The sequence below is a fragment of the Ranitomeya variabilis genome, chromosome 3 (assembly GCF_051348905.1).
Source record: "Ranitomeya variabilis isolate aRanVar5 chromosome 3, aRanVar5.hap1, whole genome shotgun sequence".
In the NCBI taxonomy this organism is placed as follows: Eukaryota; Metazoa; Chordata; class Amphibia; order Anura; family Dendrobatidae; genus Ranitomeya; species Ranitomeya variabilis.
In genome coordinates this window covers 244,162,638-244,181,182 of record NC_135234.1, presented here as the reverse complement: position 1 = coordinate 244,181,182, position 18,545 = coordinate 244,162,638, and the positions used below count along the sequence as shown (strand labels likewise).

Below are 18,545 nucleotides of genomic sequence, written 5' to 3'. Positions count from 1 at the left end.
GCGACGTAGTATATTGCCCAGCGACGTAGTATATTGCCCAGTTACGTAGTATATTGCCCAGTTACGTAGTATACAGCACAGAGCCACGTAGTATATTGCCCAGCCACGCAGTATATTGCCCAGTGACGTAGTATACAGCACAGAGCCACGTAGTATATTGCCCAGTGACGTAGTATACAGCACAGAGCCACGTAGTATATTGCCCAGCGACGTAGTATATTGCCCAGCCACGTAGTATATTGCCCAGCCACGTAGTATATTGCCCAGCCACGTAGTATATTGCCCAGCCACGTAGTATATTGCCCAGCCACGTAGTATATTGCCCAGCCACGTAGTATATTGCCCAGCGACGTAGTATATTGCCCAGCGACGTAGTATATTGCCCAGTTACGTAGTATACAGCACAGAGCCACGTAGTATATTGCCCAGCCACGCAGTATATTGCCCAGTGACGTAGTATACAGCACAGAGCCACGTAGCATATTGCCCAGCCACGTAGTATATTGCCCATTGACGTAGTATACAGCACTGAGCCACGTAGTATATTGCCCAGCCACGTAGTATATTGCCCAGCGACGTAGTATATTGCCCAGCCACGTAGTATATTGCTCAGCCACGTAGTATATTGCCCAGCCACGTAGTATATTGCCCAGCCACGTAGTATATTGCCCAGCCACGTAGTATATTGCCCAGCCACGTAGTATATTGCCCAGCCACGTAGTATATTGCCCAGCCACGTAGTATATTGCCCAGCCACGTAGTATATTGCCCAGCCACGTAGTATATTGCCCAGCCACGTAGTATATTGCCCAGTTACGTAGTATACAGCACAGAGCCACGCAGTTGTTGTGAAATTGGATTTTGGGCTCCCCCGGTGGCCACTGGTGGAATTGAACTGGTGTGCATCATCCTCTCTGTTCACCTGTTTCCATCAGGATGTGGGAGTCGCTATTTAGCCTTGCTCCTCTGTCACTTCCATGCCGGTCAACATTGTAATCAGAAGCCTTTCTGTGCATGTTCCTGCTGCTAGACAACTCCCAGCTAAGTTGGACTTAGTCCTTGTTTGTTTTTGCATTTTGTTCCAGTTCACAGCTGTAGTTTCGTTTCTGTGTCTGGAAAGCTCTTGTGATCTGAAATTGCCACTCTGATGTTATGAGTTAATACTAGAGTCTTAAAGTAATTTCAGGATGGTATTTTGATAGGGTTTTCAGCTGACCATGAAAGTGCCCTTTCTGTCTTCCTGCTATCTAGTAAGCGGACCTCAATTTTGCTAAACCTATTTTCATACTACGTTTGTCATTTCATCTAAAATCACCGCCAATATTTGTGGGGGCCTCTGTCTGCCTTTCGGGGAAATTTCTCTAGAGGTGAGCCAGGACTATATTTTCCTCTGCCAGGATTAGTTAGTCCTCCGGCCGGCGCTGGGCGTCTAGGGATAAAACGCAGGCTACGCTACCCGGCTACTGTTAGTTGTGCGGCAGGTTTAGTTCATGGTCAGTTTAGTTTCCATCCTTCCAAGAGCTAGTTCGTATGTTTGCTGGGCTATGTTCTCTTGCCATTGAGAACCATAACACGCAGTATATTGCCCAGCGACATAGTATACAGCACAGAGCCACGTAGTATATTGCCCAGCCACGTAGTATATTGCCCAGCCACGTAGTATATTGCCCAGCCACGTAGTATATTGCCCAGCCATGTAGTATATTGCCCAGCCACGTAGTATATTGCCCAGCGACGTAGTATATTGCCCAGTTACGTAGTATATTGCCCAGTTACGTAGTATACAGCACAGAGCCTTGTAGTATATTGCACAGCGACGTAGTATACAGCACAGAGCCACGTAGTATATTGGCCAGTCACGTAGTATATTGCGCAGCCACGTATGTCACAGGTTAAAAAATAAAAAATAAATATATACACTCACCTTCCGAGGGCCCCTTGTAGTAGTTCTGTCGCCTGTGTGCGGTGCAGGCGGCAGCTTCCGGTCCCAGGGTGTGATGACGTCGCGGTCACATGACCGTTACGTCATGGCAGGTCCTTCTTGCGCAGGACCCTGTGATGACGTCGCGGTCACATGACCGTGACGTCATGGCAGGTCCTTCTCGCAGACCATCCTTGCCATCGGAACCTGCCGCTTCCATGGAGTGGTCACCGTAGAGTTTCGAGGAGAGGGAAAGGCGAGTATGTAATTTTTTTACTTTGATTATTTTTAACATTAGATGTTTTTACTATTGACGCTGCTTAGGCTTCTCTCACACTTCAGTTTTTTGGCGTCAGTCACTTCCGACATAATGACGGATCGACGGCGCCGTCACAATAGTTGAAAAAACGGATGTAACGGATCCGTTTTTTTTACGGATCCGTTACTCGGGGGTTGTATATACTTTTTGGAGCATGCGCAATTGAAAAAAAATTGAAAAAACGGATTGGGGCGACGGATCCGCCGAAATGACGGTCGCGAAAGATCCGTCGCCCATAGGTGGCCATTCTATGAAATGACGGACGCGCCGGATCCGTCGCGATCCGCCATTTCAACGGAGACAAAAAACGTTGCTTTGACCGTCAATGTCTAGATGACGTCCGCCAAATTTTGACGGATCCGTCGCATGACGGATGGAACGGACGACCATCCGTCACAATCCGTCGCTAATGTAAGTCTATGGGGGAAAAAACGGATCCCTCGAAAAAAAAAAAACGGCTCCGTTTTTTGAGGAAAATGGCGGATTTAGACTGACGCCAAACAACTGAAGTGTGAAAGAGGCCTTAGGCACCATCAATAGTAAAAACTTGGTCACTCAGGGTTAATAGAGGCGGTAACGGAGTGAGTTACCTGCGGCATAACGCGGTCTGTTACTGCTGGCATTAACCCTGTGTGAGCGGTGACTGCGGGGAGTAGGGAGCGCGCAGGGGAGTAGGGAGGGACTAATCGGACTGTGGCCGTCGCTGATTGGTCGCGGCAGCCATGACTGTTATGACCCCAATGGCGAGGGTCTCAGAGGAACGTGGAAATCTGCAGAATACAAAAATCCAGCTCATAGGGCAGTGGTAACTGGGTTGACCATATATCTACTCCTAACGCCAACACTAGAAGTAGCCGGGGATCATTCCTACGTTGATTCTAGATGACACGCGCCAGCCGGAGAATCTAGCTACCCCTAGTAGAGGAAAACAAAGACCTTTCTTGCCTCCAGAGAAGGGGACCCCAAAGCTGGATAGAAGCCCCCCACAAATAATGACGGTGAGGTAAGAGGAAATGACAAACACAGAAATGAACCAGGTTTAGCACAGAGAGGCCCGCTTACTGATAGCAGAATAAAGAAAGGTAACTTATATGGTCAACAAAAACCCTATTAAAATCCACACTGGAAATTCAAGAACCCCCGAACCGTCTAACGGTCCGGGGGGAGAACACCAGCCCCCCTAGAGCTTCCAGCAAAGGTCAGGATATAGATTTGGAACAAGCTGGACAAAAATACAAAACCAAAACAAATAGCAAAAAGCAAAAGGCAGACTTAGCTGATATAACTGGAACCAGGATCAGTAGACAAGAGCACAGCAGACTAGCTCTGATAACTACGTTGCCAGGCATTGAACTGAAGGTCCAGGGAGCTTATATAGCAACACCCCTAAGTAACGACCCAGGTGCGGATAAAAGGAATGACAGAAAAACCAGAGTCAAAAAACTAGTAACCACTAGAGGGAGCAAAAAGCAAATTCACAACACATGACAGGCAGCTGGCGAGACCAATCAGCGACTTGGATTCCATGACAGACAGAGGCCGCGACCAATGAATATCCGTGACAGACAGACAGAAGGACAGACAGAAGTACCCCTTAGACAATTATATATATATATATATATATATATATACACACTCACCGGCCACTTTATTAGGTACACCATGCTAGTAACGGGTTGGACCCCCTTTTGCCTTCAGAACTGCCTCAATTCTTCGTGGCATAGATTCAACAAGGTGCTGGAAGCATTCCTCAGAGATTTTGGTCCATATTGACATGATGGCATCACACAGTTGCCGCAGATTTGTCGGCTGCACATCCCAAAGATGCTCCATACAAGGCAGGATGGATCCATGCTTTCATGTTGTTTACGCCAAATTCTGACCCTACCATCCGAATGTCGCAGCAGAAATCGAGACTCATCAGACCAAGCAACGTTTTTCCAATCTTCTACTGTCCAATTTCGATGAGCTTGTACAAATTGTAGCCTCAGTTTCCTGTTCTTAGCTGAAAGGAGTGGTACCCGGTGTGGTCTTCTGCTGCTGTAGCCCATCTGCCTCAAAGTTCGACGCACTGTGCGTTCAGAGATGCTCTTAGGCCTACCTTGGTTGTAACGGGTGGCGATTTGAGTCACTGTTGCCTTTCTATCAGCTCGAACCAGTCTGCCCATTCTCCTCTGACCTCTGGCATCAACAAGGCATTTCCGCCCACAGAACTGCCGCTCACTGGATTTTTTTTCTTTTTCGGACCATTCTCTGTAAACCCTAGAGATGGTTGTGCGTGAAAATCCCAGTAGATCAGCAGTTTCTGAAATACTCAGACCAGCCCTTCTGGCACCAACAACCATGCCACGTTCAAAGGCACTCAAATCACCTTTCTTCCCCATACTGATGCTCGGTTTGAACTGCAGGAGATTGTCTTGACCATGTCTACATGCCTAAATGCACTGAGTTGCCGCCATGTGATTGGCTGATTAGAAATTAAGTGTTAACAAGAAGTTGGACAGGTGTACCTAATAAAGTGGCCAGTGAGTGTGTGTATATATATATATATATATATATATATATATATATATATATATATATATATATATATATATATATATATATATATATATATATATATATATATATATATATATATATATATATATATATATATATATATATATATGTTATGCCAAGTGTCAAACTATATACCGTATATACTCGAGTATAAGCCGAGATTTTCAGCCCAAATTTTTGGGCTGAAAGTGCCCCTCTCGGCTTATACTCGAGTCATGATCGGTGGTGGGGTCGGCGGGTGAGCACTGTCATATACTTACCTAGTCCCGGCGTTCCTGTCGCTCCCCCTGCCTGTCACACTGTCTTCGGTGCCGCAGCCTCTTCCCCTGAGCGGTCACGTGGGACCGCTCATTAGAGAAATGAATAGGCGGCTCCACCTCCCATAGGGGCGGAGCCGCCTATTCATTTCTCTAATCTGATAGAGGAAGAGGCTGCGGCACCGAAGACCAGCTGTCCGGGGGAAGGAGCGGGACGCCGGGAGCAGGTAAGTATGTCATATTCACCTGTCCGCGTTCCACTCGCCGGGCGCTGTCTCCATCTTCCCGGCGTCTCTCTCTCTCCGCTCTGACTGTTCAGGCAGAGGGCGCGATGACGCATATAGTGTGCGCGCCGCCCTCTGCCTGATCAGTCAGTGCGGAGAGACGCCGGGAAGATGGCGCCGAGGAGCTGCAAGCAAAACAGGTGAGTATGTTTTATTATTTTATTGCAGCAGCAGCAACAGCTATGGGGCAATAACGGTGCAGAGCACTATATGGTACAGCTATGGGGCAATAACGGTGCAGAGCACTGTATGGCACAGCTATGGGGCAATAATGGTGCAGAGCACTATATGGCATAGCTATGGGGCAATAACGGTGCAGAGCACTGTATGGCACAGCTATGGGGCAATAATGGTGCAGAGCACTATATGGCACAGCTATGGGGCAATAACGGTGCAGAGCACTATATGGCACAGCTATGGGGCAACGGTGCAGAGCACTATATGGCACAGCTATGGGGCAACAACGTTGCAGAGCACTATATGGCACAGCTATGGGGCAACGGTGCAGAGCACTATATGGCACAGCTATGGGGCAATAATGGTGCAGAGCACTATATGGCACAGCTATGGGGCAATAATGGTGCAGAGCACTATATGGCACAGCTATGGGGCAATAACGTTGCAGAGCACTATATGGCACAGCTATGGGGCAACGGTGCAGAGCACTATATGGCACAGCTATGGGGCAATAACGGTGCAGAGCACTATATGGCACAGCTATGGGGCAACGGTGCAGAGCACTATATATATGGCACAGATATGGGGCAACGGTGCAGAGCACTATATATATGGCACAGCTATGGGGCAACGGTGCAGAGCACTATATTGCACAGCTATGGGGCAACGGTGCAGAGCACTATATGGCACAGCTATGGGGCAATGGTGCAGAGCACTATATGGCACAGCTATGGGGCAATGGTGCAGAGCACTATATGGCACAGCTATGGGACAATAACGGTGCAGAGCACTATATGGCACAGCTATGGGGCAATGGTGCAGAGCACTATATGGCACAGCTATGGGGCAACGGTGCAGAGCACTATATGGCACAGCTATGGGGCAATGGTGCAGAGCACTATATATATGGCACAGCTATGGGGCAACGATGCAGAGCACTATATGGCACAGCTATGGGGCAATGGTGCAGAGCACTATATGGCACAGCTATGGGGCAATGGTGCAGAGCACTATATGGCACAGCTATGGGGCAACGGTGCAGAGCATTATATATATGGCACAGCTATGGGGCAACGGTGCAGAGCATTATATATATGGCACAGCTATGGGGCAACGGTGCAGAGCACTATATATAAGGCACAGCTTTATGTGGAGTATCTATGGGGAAATGGTGCAGAGCGTTGTATATATGGCACAGCTTTATGTGGAGCATCTATGGGGCCATAATGAACGGTGCAGAGCATTATATGTGGCACAGCTTTATGTGGAGCATCTATGGGGCCATAATGAACGGTATGGAGTATCTATTTTTAATTTTGAAATTCACTGGTACCTGCTGCATTTTCCACCCTAGGCTTATACTCGAGTCAATAAGTTTTCCCAGTTTTTTGTGGCAAAATTAGGGGGGTCGGCTTATACTCGGGTCGGCTTATACTCGAGTATATACGGTACTTCACATTAGATGACATCATCATGTCAAGCAGTATGCTGATATAAAATAGGGAATAATCCTGTCTGCTAACATTGGGCAGGCTTGACACAAGTTTTACAAAGGTGTTATTAAAGGGCGAAAAGTCACAAGCAGTTATTTCTGTACTTGTCGCACCTATTGGAACAATTTATAACACTTTATAAGTTACTGATGTTCTGAATTACAATCTTCTATAACCAACACTTGGATCTCAGTAGGTGTAAAGCAAACCTCAGGTAAAAGCTTGCAAATGTTTAAAGACTTTAGAGTAAAGTCTTAAAGGGGCATTTTCATGTTATTAAATTGCTTTAGTTAGGCAGCATGAAAACAGGCAAATTTGCAACTAACTTGCTTTTTCTGTCTGCTTTCATTCTCTTGCTGTAAGAGAACCTGTTTAGCTGAACCTGTGACCTGTTCCATCAGTTTCCTGAGCAGTTCTAATCACAGCTCTCACTTTCCCAGGCTGTGTGCTTGTTCAAAGGCCGTGTTAGCTCTATATGAAGACTGGCAACTGTTAGGATGAAACGCCTGACCAGAAATGTCACTCAAAGAAGAGTGTTCACCCTCCAAGCAACAAAGAAGCAGGAGACTGCAGAGCTGTGAGCTGTTCAATAGACAACTTGAGAATATCCTTTTAAATAAGACAAGAATATATCCAAACGCAGTAAAATTGTTTTGTCATTTGAAAGGTCATAGCGCAAAACAGTTGTTGCCTTGCAAATACCGCCTTCGTTCACAACCCCCAGTGACCACTTCATCTGTTTGTTGAATAAAGGTAGAAGGGTAAGTGCCACTTACTATGCCACCTACCAAAAAGAAAAAAAGTGTGTGCGTGCCCTTTTTTTTTTCTTTAAACAATTGAAGCACCACCCATAATGTTGTAAGTTCTGGCCAGTCCTGTTACATGAATGAAGTGTCCTGTCCTCCTAAAAAAGTCTTTAGATACTGGTGTCAGTTTTTATATAACAGAGTAAGAACTATCATAGAAATGTCTATTTCCTCACCTTATAAACAAACTCTTCCATTTTCTCCATGGCATGATGTGCTTGAAGTGGTAGAGTCAATACTCTAACCTCCTCCTCCTCCTCTTCTTCTTGAGACCCCTTTGCTGTTTGGTTTTCATTTCCCTAAAGCGGAATCAAGGCTTATGTCATTACATGGCTTCTAGTATCATTGGTGCTTGCAAGCATTCAGTTCAGTTGGTCTGCTTTCTATCTCAATAGATTTTTATGGCTTGGAATTTTACACCAACCCTTTGCATACGCCTTTATTAGATATCTTCTTGCTTTAGAGCTGTGTTCCATAACTCTAGTCATCAAGGCCCACCAACAGATCATATTTTCAGGATTTCCTCTGAAGACGAGGATTCAATAATCTGTGCAATATTATGGGGGATCCTGATAACATGATTTGTTGGCGCGCCTCGAGATGCTCTTGCAGAATTAAGCCATCCATATAAATAAGTGATGTAGTACTACATTTCCACTACAATGGCATCTGTATGGTAATTGTCTGGCTGGTCACAGGTTCCTTTAACGATAACCTATGAAATGGCGGTGTTCCCAAAACTACTTCAAAGACTATACTCCGTTTCTCCTAATGTAGCAAAGAGGACAAGGTTGGGCATCAAGATGTTTTGTAGATCTAGCCATTTACATTTCTGAATCCTGATAATACAGGGTGGGCCATTTATATGGATGCACCGAAATTAAATGGGAATAGTTGGTGACCCAGATCGGTGCGCTGAATTTGCAGAATGGGCAAAACAAAAATTTGAACAGGACCCTCAGTTTACACAGAACTTTATGTTCAGCGATGAGGCAAACTTTTTTGGGTGGGCCATTTATATGGATACACCTAAATAAAATGGGAATCGTGACAGTTTTCTTGTGTAGGGTGTCTTGCATTGAGTCCCGGGAACTGCGTTTACCAGACCAACACAATTTCTATCTGCTCCTCACGTGTTAACCTCTGTGACATGTCGATGGCTGTAAACAAAGATACTTGTAAATAACTCATGAAAGAATAAAGTTACGTTAAAACCAAGCACACCATTGTTTTTCTTGTGAAATTCTCAATAGGTTTGATGTGTCACAGGACCCTCTTCCCATTGAAAAGAATAAAGTTGGATCCAAAATGGCCGACTTCACCGCGGTCACCACCCATCTTGAAGTTTCCCCCTCGCATATACTAATGTGCCACAAACAGGAAGTTGATATCACCAACTATTCCCATTTTATTTAGGTGTATCCATATAAATGGCCCATCCTGTATAATGCAGCACAAACATTCTACAGACACAAAAAGAGATGCAATATACAAGTGCTTCTCAATAAATGAAACCATAAAAAAAGTTAATTTCAGTTCTTCAATACTAAAAGTGAAACTCATTACATAGAGTCATTACAGACAGTGATCTATTTCAAATGTTTATTTCGGTTATTGTTGATTATGGATTACAGACAATGAAAACCCGAAAGTCATTATCTCAGCAAATTAGAATAATTTATAACACCAGCTTGATAAATGATTTTAAAATCTGATATGTTGGCCTACTGAAATGTATGTTCAGTAAATACCCTCAATACTTGGTCGGGGCTCCTTTTGCATCAATTACTGCATCAATGCAGAGTGGCATGGAGGTGATCAGCCTGTGGCACTGCTGAGGTGTTATGGAAGCCCAGGTTGCTTTGATAGCAGCCTTCAGTTTGTCTGCATTGTGGGGTCTGGTGTCTCATCTTCCTCTTGACAATACCCCATAGATTTTCTATGGGGTTAAAGTCAGGCAAGTTTAAACCAGGTATTGGTACTTTTGGCAGTGTGGACAGGTGCCAAGTCCTGCTGGAGAATGAAACTTCCATCTCCAAAAAACTTGTCGGCACAGGGAAGCATGCAGTGCTCTAAAATTTGTCCTGGTAGATGGCTGCGCTGACTTTGGTCTTGATAAAACCCAGTTGACCTACATCAGCAGAGGACATGGCTCCCCAAACCATCACTGATTGTGAAAACTTCACACTAGACCTCAAGCAGCTTGCATTATGTGCCTCTCCACTCTTCCTCCAGACTCTGGGACCTTGATTTCCAAATGAAATGCAAAATTTACTTTCATCTGAAAATAATACCTTGTACCACTGAGCAACAGTCCAGTTCTTGTTCTCCTTGGCTCAGGTAAGATGCTTCTGGCGTTGTCTATTGGTCAAGAGTGACTTGACACAAGGAATGCGACACTTGCAGCCCATGTCCTGGATACTTCTTTGTGTGGTGGTTCTTGAAGCAATGACTCCAGCCCCAGTCCACTCCTTGTGACTCTCCCCAAAATTTTTGAATGACCATTTCCTAACAATCCTTTCAAGGCTGCGGTTATCCTGGCTGTTTGTGCATCTTTTTGCCGCCACACTTTTTCCTTCCACTCAACTTTCCATTAATATGCTTGAATACAGCACTCTGAACAGCCAGCTTCATTAGCAATGAGCTTTTGTGGATTACCCTCCTTGTGGGGTGTGTCAATGACTGCCTTCTGGACATCTGCCAAGTCAGCAGTCTTCCCCATGATTGTGGAGCCTAGTGAAACTATGGGACCTTTTTAAATGCTTAGAAGCCTTTGCAGGTGTTTTTTGTTAATTATTCTAATCTACTGAGATAATTACTTTTGGGTTTTCATTGGCTATAAGCCATAATCATCAACATTAACAGAAATAAACACGTGAAATAGATCACTCTGCTTGTAATGACTGTATAATATATGAGTTTCACTTTTTGTATTGAAGAACTGAAATAAATTAACTTTTTGATGATATTCTAATTTTGTGAGAAGCACTTGTATTCAGCTATTACACAAAGATTTCCAGTACTTACACAAGTTGAAGACTGGCCCTTTCTTTCTCTTCCCGTTTCCAAGAGTGGTCCCAATTCTGTTAACTCTAAGTCTTCTGGATCTCCCCGAGAACTGCTGGGCAAGCTACCCTCCTGCCCTGATACTTTACAAGTGGCCATCTGGCCTTTATATGGAGGGGTGGGGGAGGGGATTACAGTGCCGTTTAAGTCCGAATAGCCTGCTGTTCACTGTTTTGAACCTAAGAAACCAGAATAAGTTAAGGTCATTCATCCAAATAGATGCCATTTCACACGATACAATAATTAGAACGTACGTTCATGTGTTTGTGTGTCAGTAAAAAAATAAATAAATAAAATAAATCTGATTTTGGGTTCCTGAAATCCATGCCACAAATTACATCTGTAGTTTTATAGTTACCAATTTTCATCTTTACCACATTATGCAAGCACCACAAAACAACTTGTTCATACCCTGCTAAACAAATACTACAAGTGATGCAATTCCTATACAGTGAAAAAATGCCTTGATTAAAGTGGTTAAAGGGAACCTGACAGCTCATACATCATGGCCAATCCATGGGCATCAGGCACTGGCTGTATCATCTCCACCAAGTATGGTGGACTCTAAAAAGCTGGAGCATTTTGGAGAAAAGCATACTTTAAAAGCCTATGGGGACCGAGCACCTCTGGTGGTTCTCCCCGCCCACTGCCCTGGATTGACAGGCTTTGCTGTGTGTGTACATTGGGCGTGACCTGTCAGTCAGTGACAGCAGAGAAGCCGACGGTGACCCGCGTGTCATCAGTTTCTAGCATGGTTGGTCACCAGCAGTTTAAGACTGAGATCATACAAGTAGCGGTCCGACACGTGCTGCTCGAGGATCGGGAAGCATATATCTGCTGTCAGATTCCCTCTACTACTTAAAAACCAAAATGATTCTTTCTGGTTAGACATAAAATAAATACTCTGATAGCGGCTTCACTGCCAATCTCTATAATGACTGCCTACATTGAGTAAGCAATATACTTTTGGTAAAATGATTTCCCGCAGGAGAACTGGCCCCTATAAAAGTGTTATACTGTTTATGTACTTTGCTCAAGGCAAATAGTATAGGAATAACCTCCCAGGGTCAAATTTAAAAAGGCTTTCAAAACAGATATCCTATTTATCCTGAAAGGCCCTATTCGGTACAAGTAATAATTTACCATACAAACAATAAGGCAGCAGTGATGTTCCCTCCATCTAACATTACTGATCACATTGCGTGGGGGTAGTGTAGTGTAAGCTATACCTTTGACATGATGGAAAGTATATGACGTCCTACAGACAAATCGTCACCGTGGCCGTATTGTTTATAGTCAGCATTAGAAACTAAATGGATACGGAGCTTTCTGGTTTCAGAATTGTGTAGTGAAAGGTCTGCAACTTTATGTGTTCTGATTCTAAATTTACTCTCGATTGATGGCAGACTCGCGTGAAGCTTATTTTGCTTCTTTTCATGGTCCTAGTAATTCGAAAAAAAAGGTTTATTTTTATAGAAAACTAGAGCCATTTTTTTGGCTACAAAAAACTGAAAATGCAAAGTGTGAATTGAAGATGTGAATGTTTTGTAAAAACACAATACTGTCACATCTTCCACCCTTCATTAGGCCCAGATGTTCCTAGTGTTCTCGGCGAATGCGTCTAATCATGCTGGGAGCACCGGGACCTGAATAGAGCTGGGACCACAGTCTTCAACATTACCGTTAGTAACACACTACCCTGTCATGGGTTAAAATCCGACAGAGAATGCAATGTCCCCCTTCTCATGTCAGAACATGTCCTGGTCCATTTAAAGTCCATCAATGACAATCTGGATGAGGCATGGGAGAAGGTCATGTGGTCAGATGAGACCAAAATAGAACTTTTTGGTATCAATTCCACTCGCCGTGGAGGATGAGTACAACTCCAAGAACACTGTCCCAACCGTGAAGCATGGTCGGGGAAACGTCATACTTTAGGGATGCTTTTGCAAAGAGGACAGAAGGACTCCACCATATTGAAGGGAGGATGGATGACATCATGTATTGCAAGATTTTAGCCAACAAGCTCCTTCCTCAGTAAGAGCATTGAAGATAGTTCATTCTGGAAGACCCAGCCGCGACCTATAAACATAAGGATGAATGACCTCGAGGAGATCAAAACATCCAACACTGCGGAGACACCATCACGTGTTTCTCAACGCAGTGATCCAGAACACTGCCCCCATCCCTAAAGGGAAATATGCAACTGCATGTAGAAAAGCCGCGGAGACACCATCACGTGTTTCTCAACGCAAGCAATGAATAGCCAGGTCTTTTACCGGGAAGGAACAACCACGGGAAGGGCAGCATCCAATAAAGGAAAACCACCTATGCCAAAACATGGTATCCATCCACAGACAGCTGTTTCGGGGTATTTGCCCCTCATCAGTGTGGAGTAGGAAATTGGCTATTAGGAGCAGTGCCTAGTGAAAAGACTATAAACATAAGGATGAATGACCTCGGGGAGATCAAAACATCCAACACCGCGGAGACACCATCACGTGTTTCTCAACGCAGTGATCCAGAACACTGCCCCCATCCCTAAAGGGAAATATGCAAATGCATGTAGAAAAGCTGTGGAGACACCATCACATGTTTCTCAATGCAAGCAATGAATAGCCAGGTCTTTCACCTAATAATACCCCGAAACAGCTGTCTGTGGATGGATACCACGTTTTGGCATAGGTGGTTTTCCTTTATTGGATGCTGCCCTTCCCGTGGTTGTTCCTTCCCGGTGAAAGACCTGGCTTTTCATTGCTTGCGTTGAGAAACACGTGATGGTGTCTCCGCGGCTTTTCTACATGCTCTTCCAGAATGAATGCATGAATGCTCGTTACTCGAGATTTCCGAGCATGCTCAGGTGTTCTCTGAGTATTTTGAGCGTGCTTGTAGATTATGTTTGTGTCACCGCAGCTGCAATCCCTGCATGTGTTCAGGTTGTTGAACAGCAACAAATCATGCAGTTTACGAGCACGCCCAAAATGGAGAACACCCGAGCATGCTTGGAAATCTCGAGTAACGAGCACACTCGCTCATCACTAATGACATAATCACTGCAGCCAAAACACTAAGATCAGAGCGGCAATGGCAAGCTGGACAGAGAGCATTAGTACTTGCCAAGTTTGGTATTTTACACAGTTTAGAACCCACATTTCTAAAAATGGGCAACCCTGTTTAGATGGATGTGTCGACAAACCAAACATAAAAGAGGTTTTCCACAACTAATTACACCTCCTTTCATATGTCCTAACTCTTTCCTAACTATTAGCTTTCTAATATACTCCTTTTACCTGCCCTGCTCCTGTAAGTTCACCTCTGATCATTATAAGGTATATAATAGGGCTTGTCAGCTGAAGGACGGCACTTCAATGCTCTGGCAGAGTCAGTCTGCACCACGCATGACCAAACTCAGATCAGGCTTCACTGATCTCTGCTTGGGTCCTGCCAAAGCTTTGACATGCCATCCCTTCAGCTGACAAGCCCTGTGAGATGCTTTCTAATAACAAGCAGCACATTGCAGAGCTTGTCTGCTGAAGGGACTGCACTCCAAAGAATCGGCAGGATCTCTGCAGAAGAGTAAAATGTGATATCAGCCTGCGTGCTCAGACTGTTGTCACTCACAGAGGTAGCCCTGCTCCCACAAATGACATGGTTTACCCAGGTTAGTCCGATTACGGTCCACAGACTGGAAGTAGCAGAGCCAGAACACAACAGAATACTATGTCACCCACACAGATAAGCTTACAGGAGCAGGTAATAGGCATATAGTAGAAAACTGATTGTTAGAAAGAGTTAGGACATATGAAAGTGGGCATAATTAGTAGTGGAAGATCTCTTTAAAGGGGTCATTCAGTCATAGCATGTTGATTACCTATCCATCCATAGGATAAATAATCACCACTCCAGTCTGTCCTCAACTCTGCTGCCTGACTAATCCACCTCTCTCCTCGCTACTCAATTTGCAAACCCCTCCACTGGCTCCCAATTCCCCAACGAATCTAGTTCAAACTACTAACACGGACCTACAAAGCATCCACAACCTGTCCCCTCCCTATATCTCTGAACTAATCTCCCAATATCTTCGATCCTCCCAAGACCTCCTACTCTCCTCCACACTTATACGTTCCTCACACAACCGCCTCCAAGATTTCTCACGAATATCCCCCATCCTCTGGAATTCCATGCCTCAACACATCCGATTATCCACCACCCTCGGATCCTTCAGACAGAACCTGAAAACCCATCTCTTCAGGAAAGCCTCAGCCTGCAATAACCATTCTGCCGCCTCACCACCACCCGAGCTGCTGCACCCCCGACCATCAGTCTCTTCCCCATTATCCCGCAGAATGTAAGTCCGCAAGGACAGGGTCCTCTCCCCTCTGTACCAGTCTGTCATCGTAAATTTGTTTACTGTAAACGATATCTATAACTTTGTATGTAACCCCTTCTCATGTATAGCACCATGGAATTAATGGTCCTATATAAATAAATAATAATAATAAAATAATTATGAGATTGGTGGAAATCCGACACCAAAATTCCCTGCCAATCAGATGATATTTGCTCCTGAAGTGGCTGGATGTAAACATTTTTTACAGTGTAGAGTGTTGTTCTGTAGCCCCCTGCAGCAGTTGCTATACATTGAAGGTAGCTGTGCTCTGTTCGAGGTGTTCATATCCAGTGGCTCCTGGAGCAAATAACAGATGAGCGGCAGTGGTGCCAGACTCCGATTGATATCGTATTCAGACCTACATTATGGATAGATAGAACATCAATATGCTGTGACCTGATGACCTCATTTAGGGCAGCATAATATGGGGACAGAACTAAAAGGCATATGAGCTGCTCCACATCTGCGCCTCTGACAGCAGTCCCCTTCTACAATCAGACTAGTTTGTAGTATTCTTACATTGCTCCTATTCATTAAACAGCACACTACTTATTCTGGCACTAGGGCCATTAGTACCGACTTATCCTAGTACTATTCGGGCAAATGACAGATCTGGTTTAAAGTGTGTAGGTGGCCAACTAGGAAACACTACACACAATTATTGATATGTGCCCTTATGGTGACCTACCAGCAGCAGAGTCACCAGCAGGAGCCGTCTAGGACTGTTCGGGGTCAGCCCCATGATTTACAAAAAAAAAAGTCCTGGAATCCTCCTTTAAAGTAAGCTTCTAACATTTATTAAAGGGAACTGGTCATATAAAATGGTATCTGACCTGCAGGCAGGATGTTACAGAGCAGGAGGAGCCGGTCAGATATTTTATGGAAGAGATTCAGTATAACTTGCATTTTACTCACTGAAATCCCTGGTGTCTGCACTCATGAGTCCAGTGGGCGGGTCAATCCAGTGACTGACAGTCTTCCCTGTATGACTCTGCATGCAGATAGCTGTCAGTCACTGAGTAGGAGGCCAACATAGAAAAACCCTTGCAAAATCATATTGAATAGTATTAAAATACACAAAATAGATAATAAAAAACCTGAGCGATGCGAGATGATCTGAGTGAAAAAGGGTTTGTTGAAACCTGGTTTTTTAGGTTTTCATTGTCTATTTTGGGGTACTTTAATGCAAAGCTAATATACGTTTTTAAAGGCTTTTTGCCTCGGTCAGCCCCCCACCCTGACGCCTAGCCATTAGCGGCATTTTGGCACACAGCCCATACTGGACACACGCAAACTTTTGTGCTTGAAAAAGGTTCACTTCTTTGGACGGAAACATCGCCATCATGGGCTAAATAAAACAGCTTTTTTCACAAATAACGGTGTGATATATATATACATATATATATATATATATATATATACACACACACACACAGGATATCAATGAGCACATACAGGTTAGTTGGGAACCATCCAGGACATGATTGTGCTCAGCTTCCCCCCAGATCGCACTGCATGCACAATTTAACAGGTTCCCTCTAATGTGTCAGATACAGACGCAGATTCCCGGTAAGACGGGCTGATCACAGCCGCTGATCAACTTCTAGATAAATGGGACCAGGCCCCAGTGATAAATCGTTATGTAATGGCTTCCTATGGGGCAGCCATGCTACACAGCACATAGGATCCTCCAGTGTAACCTGACCGCTGCAGAACAGACCATGGGCCGATAGTCCTCTCTGCATGTGCGGCATCACTCCGAGCAGACCACAGCCCCGCGCAGACCGCATCCAGCCCCCTGCAGACCGCATCCAGCCCCCCTGCAGACCCCATCCAGCCCCCTGCAGACCCCATCCAGCCCCCTGCAGACCCCATCCAGCCCCCTGCAGACCGCATCCAGCCCCCTGCAGACCGCATCCAGCCCCCTGCAGACCGCATCCAGCCCCCTGCAGACCGCATCCAGCCCCCTGCAGACCCCATCCAGCCCCCTGCAGACCCCATCCAGCCCCCTGCAGACCCCATCCAGCCCCCTGCAGACCCCATCCAGCCCCCTGCAGACCCCATCCAGCCCCCTGCAGACCCCATCCAGCCCCCTGCAGACCGCATCCAGCCCCCTGCAGACCGCATCCAGCCCCCCTGCAGACCGCATCCAGCCCCCCTGCAGACCCCATCCAGCCCCCTGCAGACCGCATCCAGCCCCCTGCAGACCGCATCCAGCCCCCTGCAGACCCCATCCAGCCCCCTGCAGACCGCATCCAGCCCCCTGCAGACCCCATCCAGCCCCCTGCAGACCCCATCCAGCCCCCTGCAGACCGCATCCAGCCCCCTGCAGACCGCATCCAGCCCCCTGCAGACCCCATCCAGCCCCCTGCAGACCCCATCCAGCCCCCTGCAGACCGCATCCAGCCCCCTGCAGACCGCATCCAGCCCCCTGCAGACCCCATCCAGCCCCCTGCAGACCCCATCCAGCCCCCTGCAGACCCCATCCAGCCCCCTGCAGACCCCATCCAGCCCCCTGCAGACCCCATCCAGCCCCCTGCAGACCGCATCCAGCCCCCTGCAGACCGCATCCAGCCCCCTGCAGACCCCATCCAGCCCCCTGCAGACCCCATCCAGCCCCCTGCAGACCGCATCCAGCCCCCTGCAGACCCCATCCAGCCCCATGCAGACCCCATCCAGCCCCATGCAGACCCCATCCAGCCCCATGCAGACCCCCGAACACATCCAGCCCCGAGCAGCCGGCTGACCGCAGGAGCTGGTGACACGCCATGTCTGATCCATGGCCAGCTCCTCTACATGCATCCAGGCGCCGCACAACGCCGAGCTCCGTCCTCACGGCTGGGAAATAAGAGCAGGACTTGTTTACCTCAGGCTTCCACCAAATGTCTCTGGAACAACCACAGCCTAGGAAATGACAACACACCGACAGCAGCTTCCGGTGCTGGCAGCGATTGGCCGCTCGTCTGCGCACGCGCTCATTGCGGCTGGTGACTTCTCAGCTCGGTGCTGCACACACAAGCACTCCCCTATAGCTCTGCACCGTGTGCTGACCTTCCGGCGGCCATTTTTCTGTAGACCAGCTTCCAGGCTTCCTATGCCAGGAGGGCACTGATTTCACCTTCATGATAGATTCTTTCATTATTTGTTGTTTTTCTCCACACTTTTGTAGCTCTTTAATACTAAATTATTATAATATTATATTAATAAGGAATTATGTGGTACATAGCAAGAGTCTGTAGGTGCTACGTTACGGCTACGGGACAAGGTATT

At 46.2% G+C, this 18,545-nt stretch overlaps 1 protein-coding gene across 3 annotated transcripts in view; it reads right to left on the bottom strand.

Moving 5' to 3' along the window:
• The window catches only part of ADIPOR1 (adiponectin receptor 1), a 56,046-nt gene extending 37,730 nt beyond the window's left edge, over window positions 1–18,316 (bottom strand). For 2 of the 3 annotated variants that reach the window (XR_013223789.1, XM_077295315.1), the window contains exons 1-3: window positions 18,142–18,316; window positions 10,847–11,064; window positions 7,996–8,118 (exon numbers count right to left, since the gene is read on the bottom strand). Coding sequence is in view for 2 of the 3 variants with exons in the window: in XM_077295315.1 (XP_077151430.1) it covers window positions 7,996–8,118; window positions 10,847–10,984 (261 nt within the window). In the remaining variant the exon portion in view is untranslated. Of the gene's footprint in view, window positions 1–7,995; window positions 8,119–10,846; window positions 11,065–18,022 lie in introns of all 3 variants that reach the window. The other variant, XM_077295316.1, reaches the window with a different exon arrangement.
• Between the last annotated feature and the right edge of the window lie 229 nt (window positions 18,317–18,545).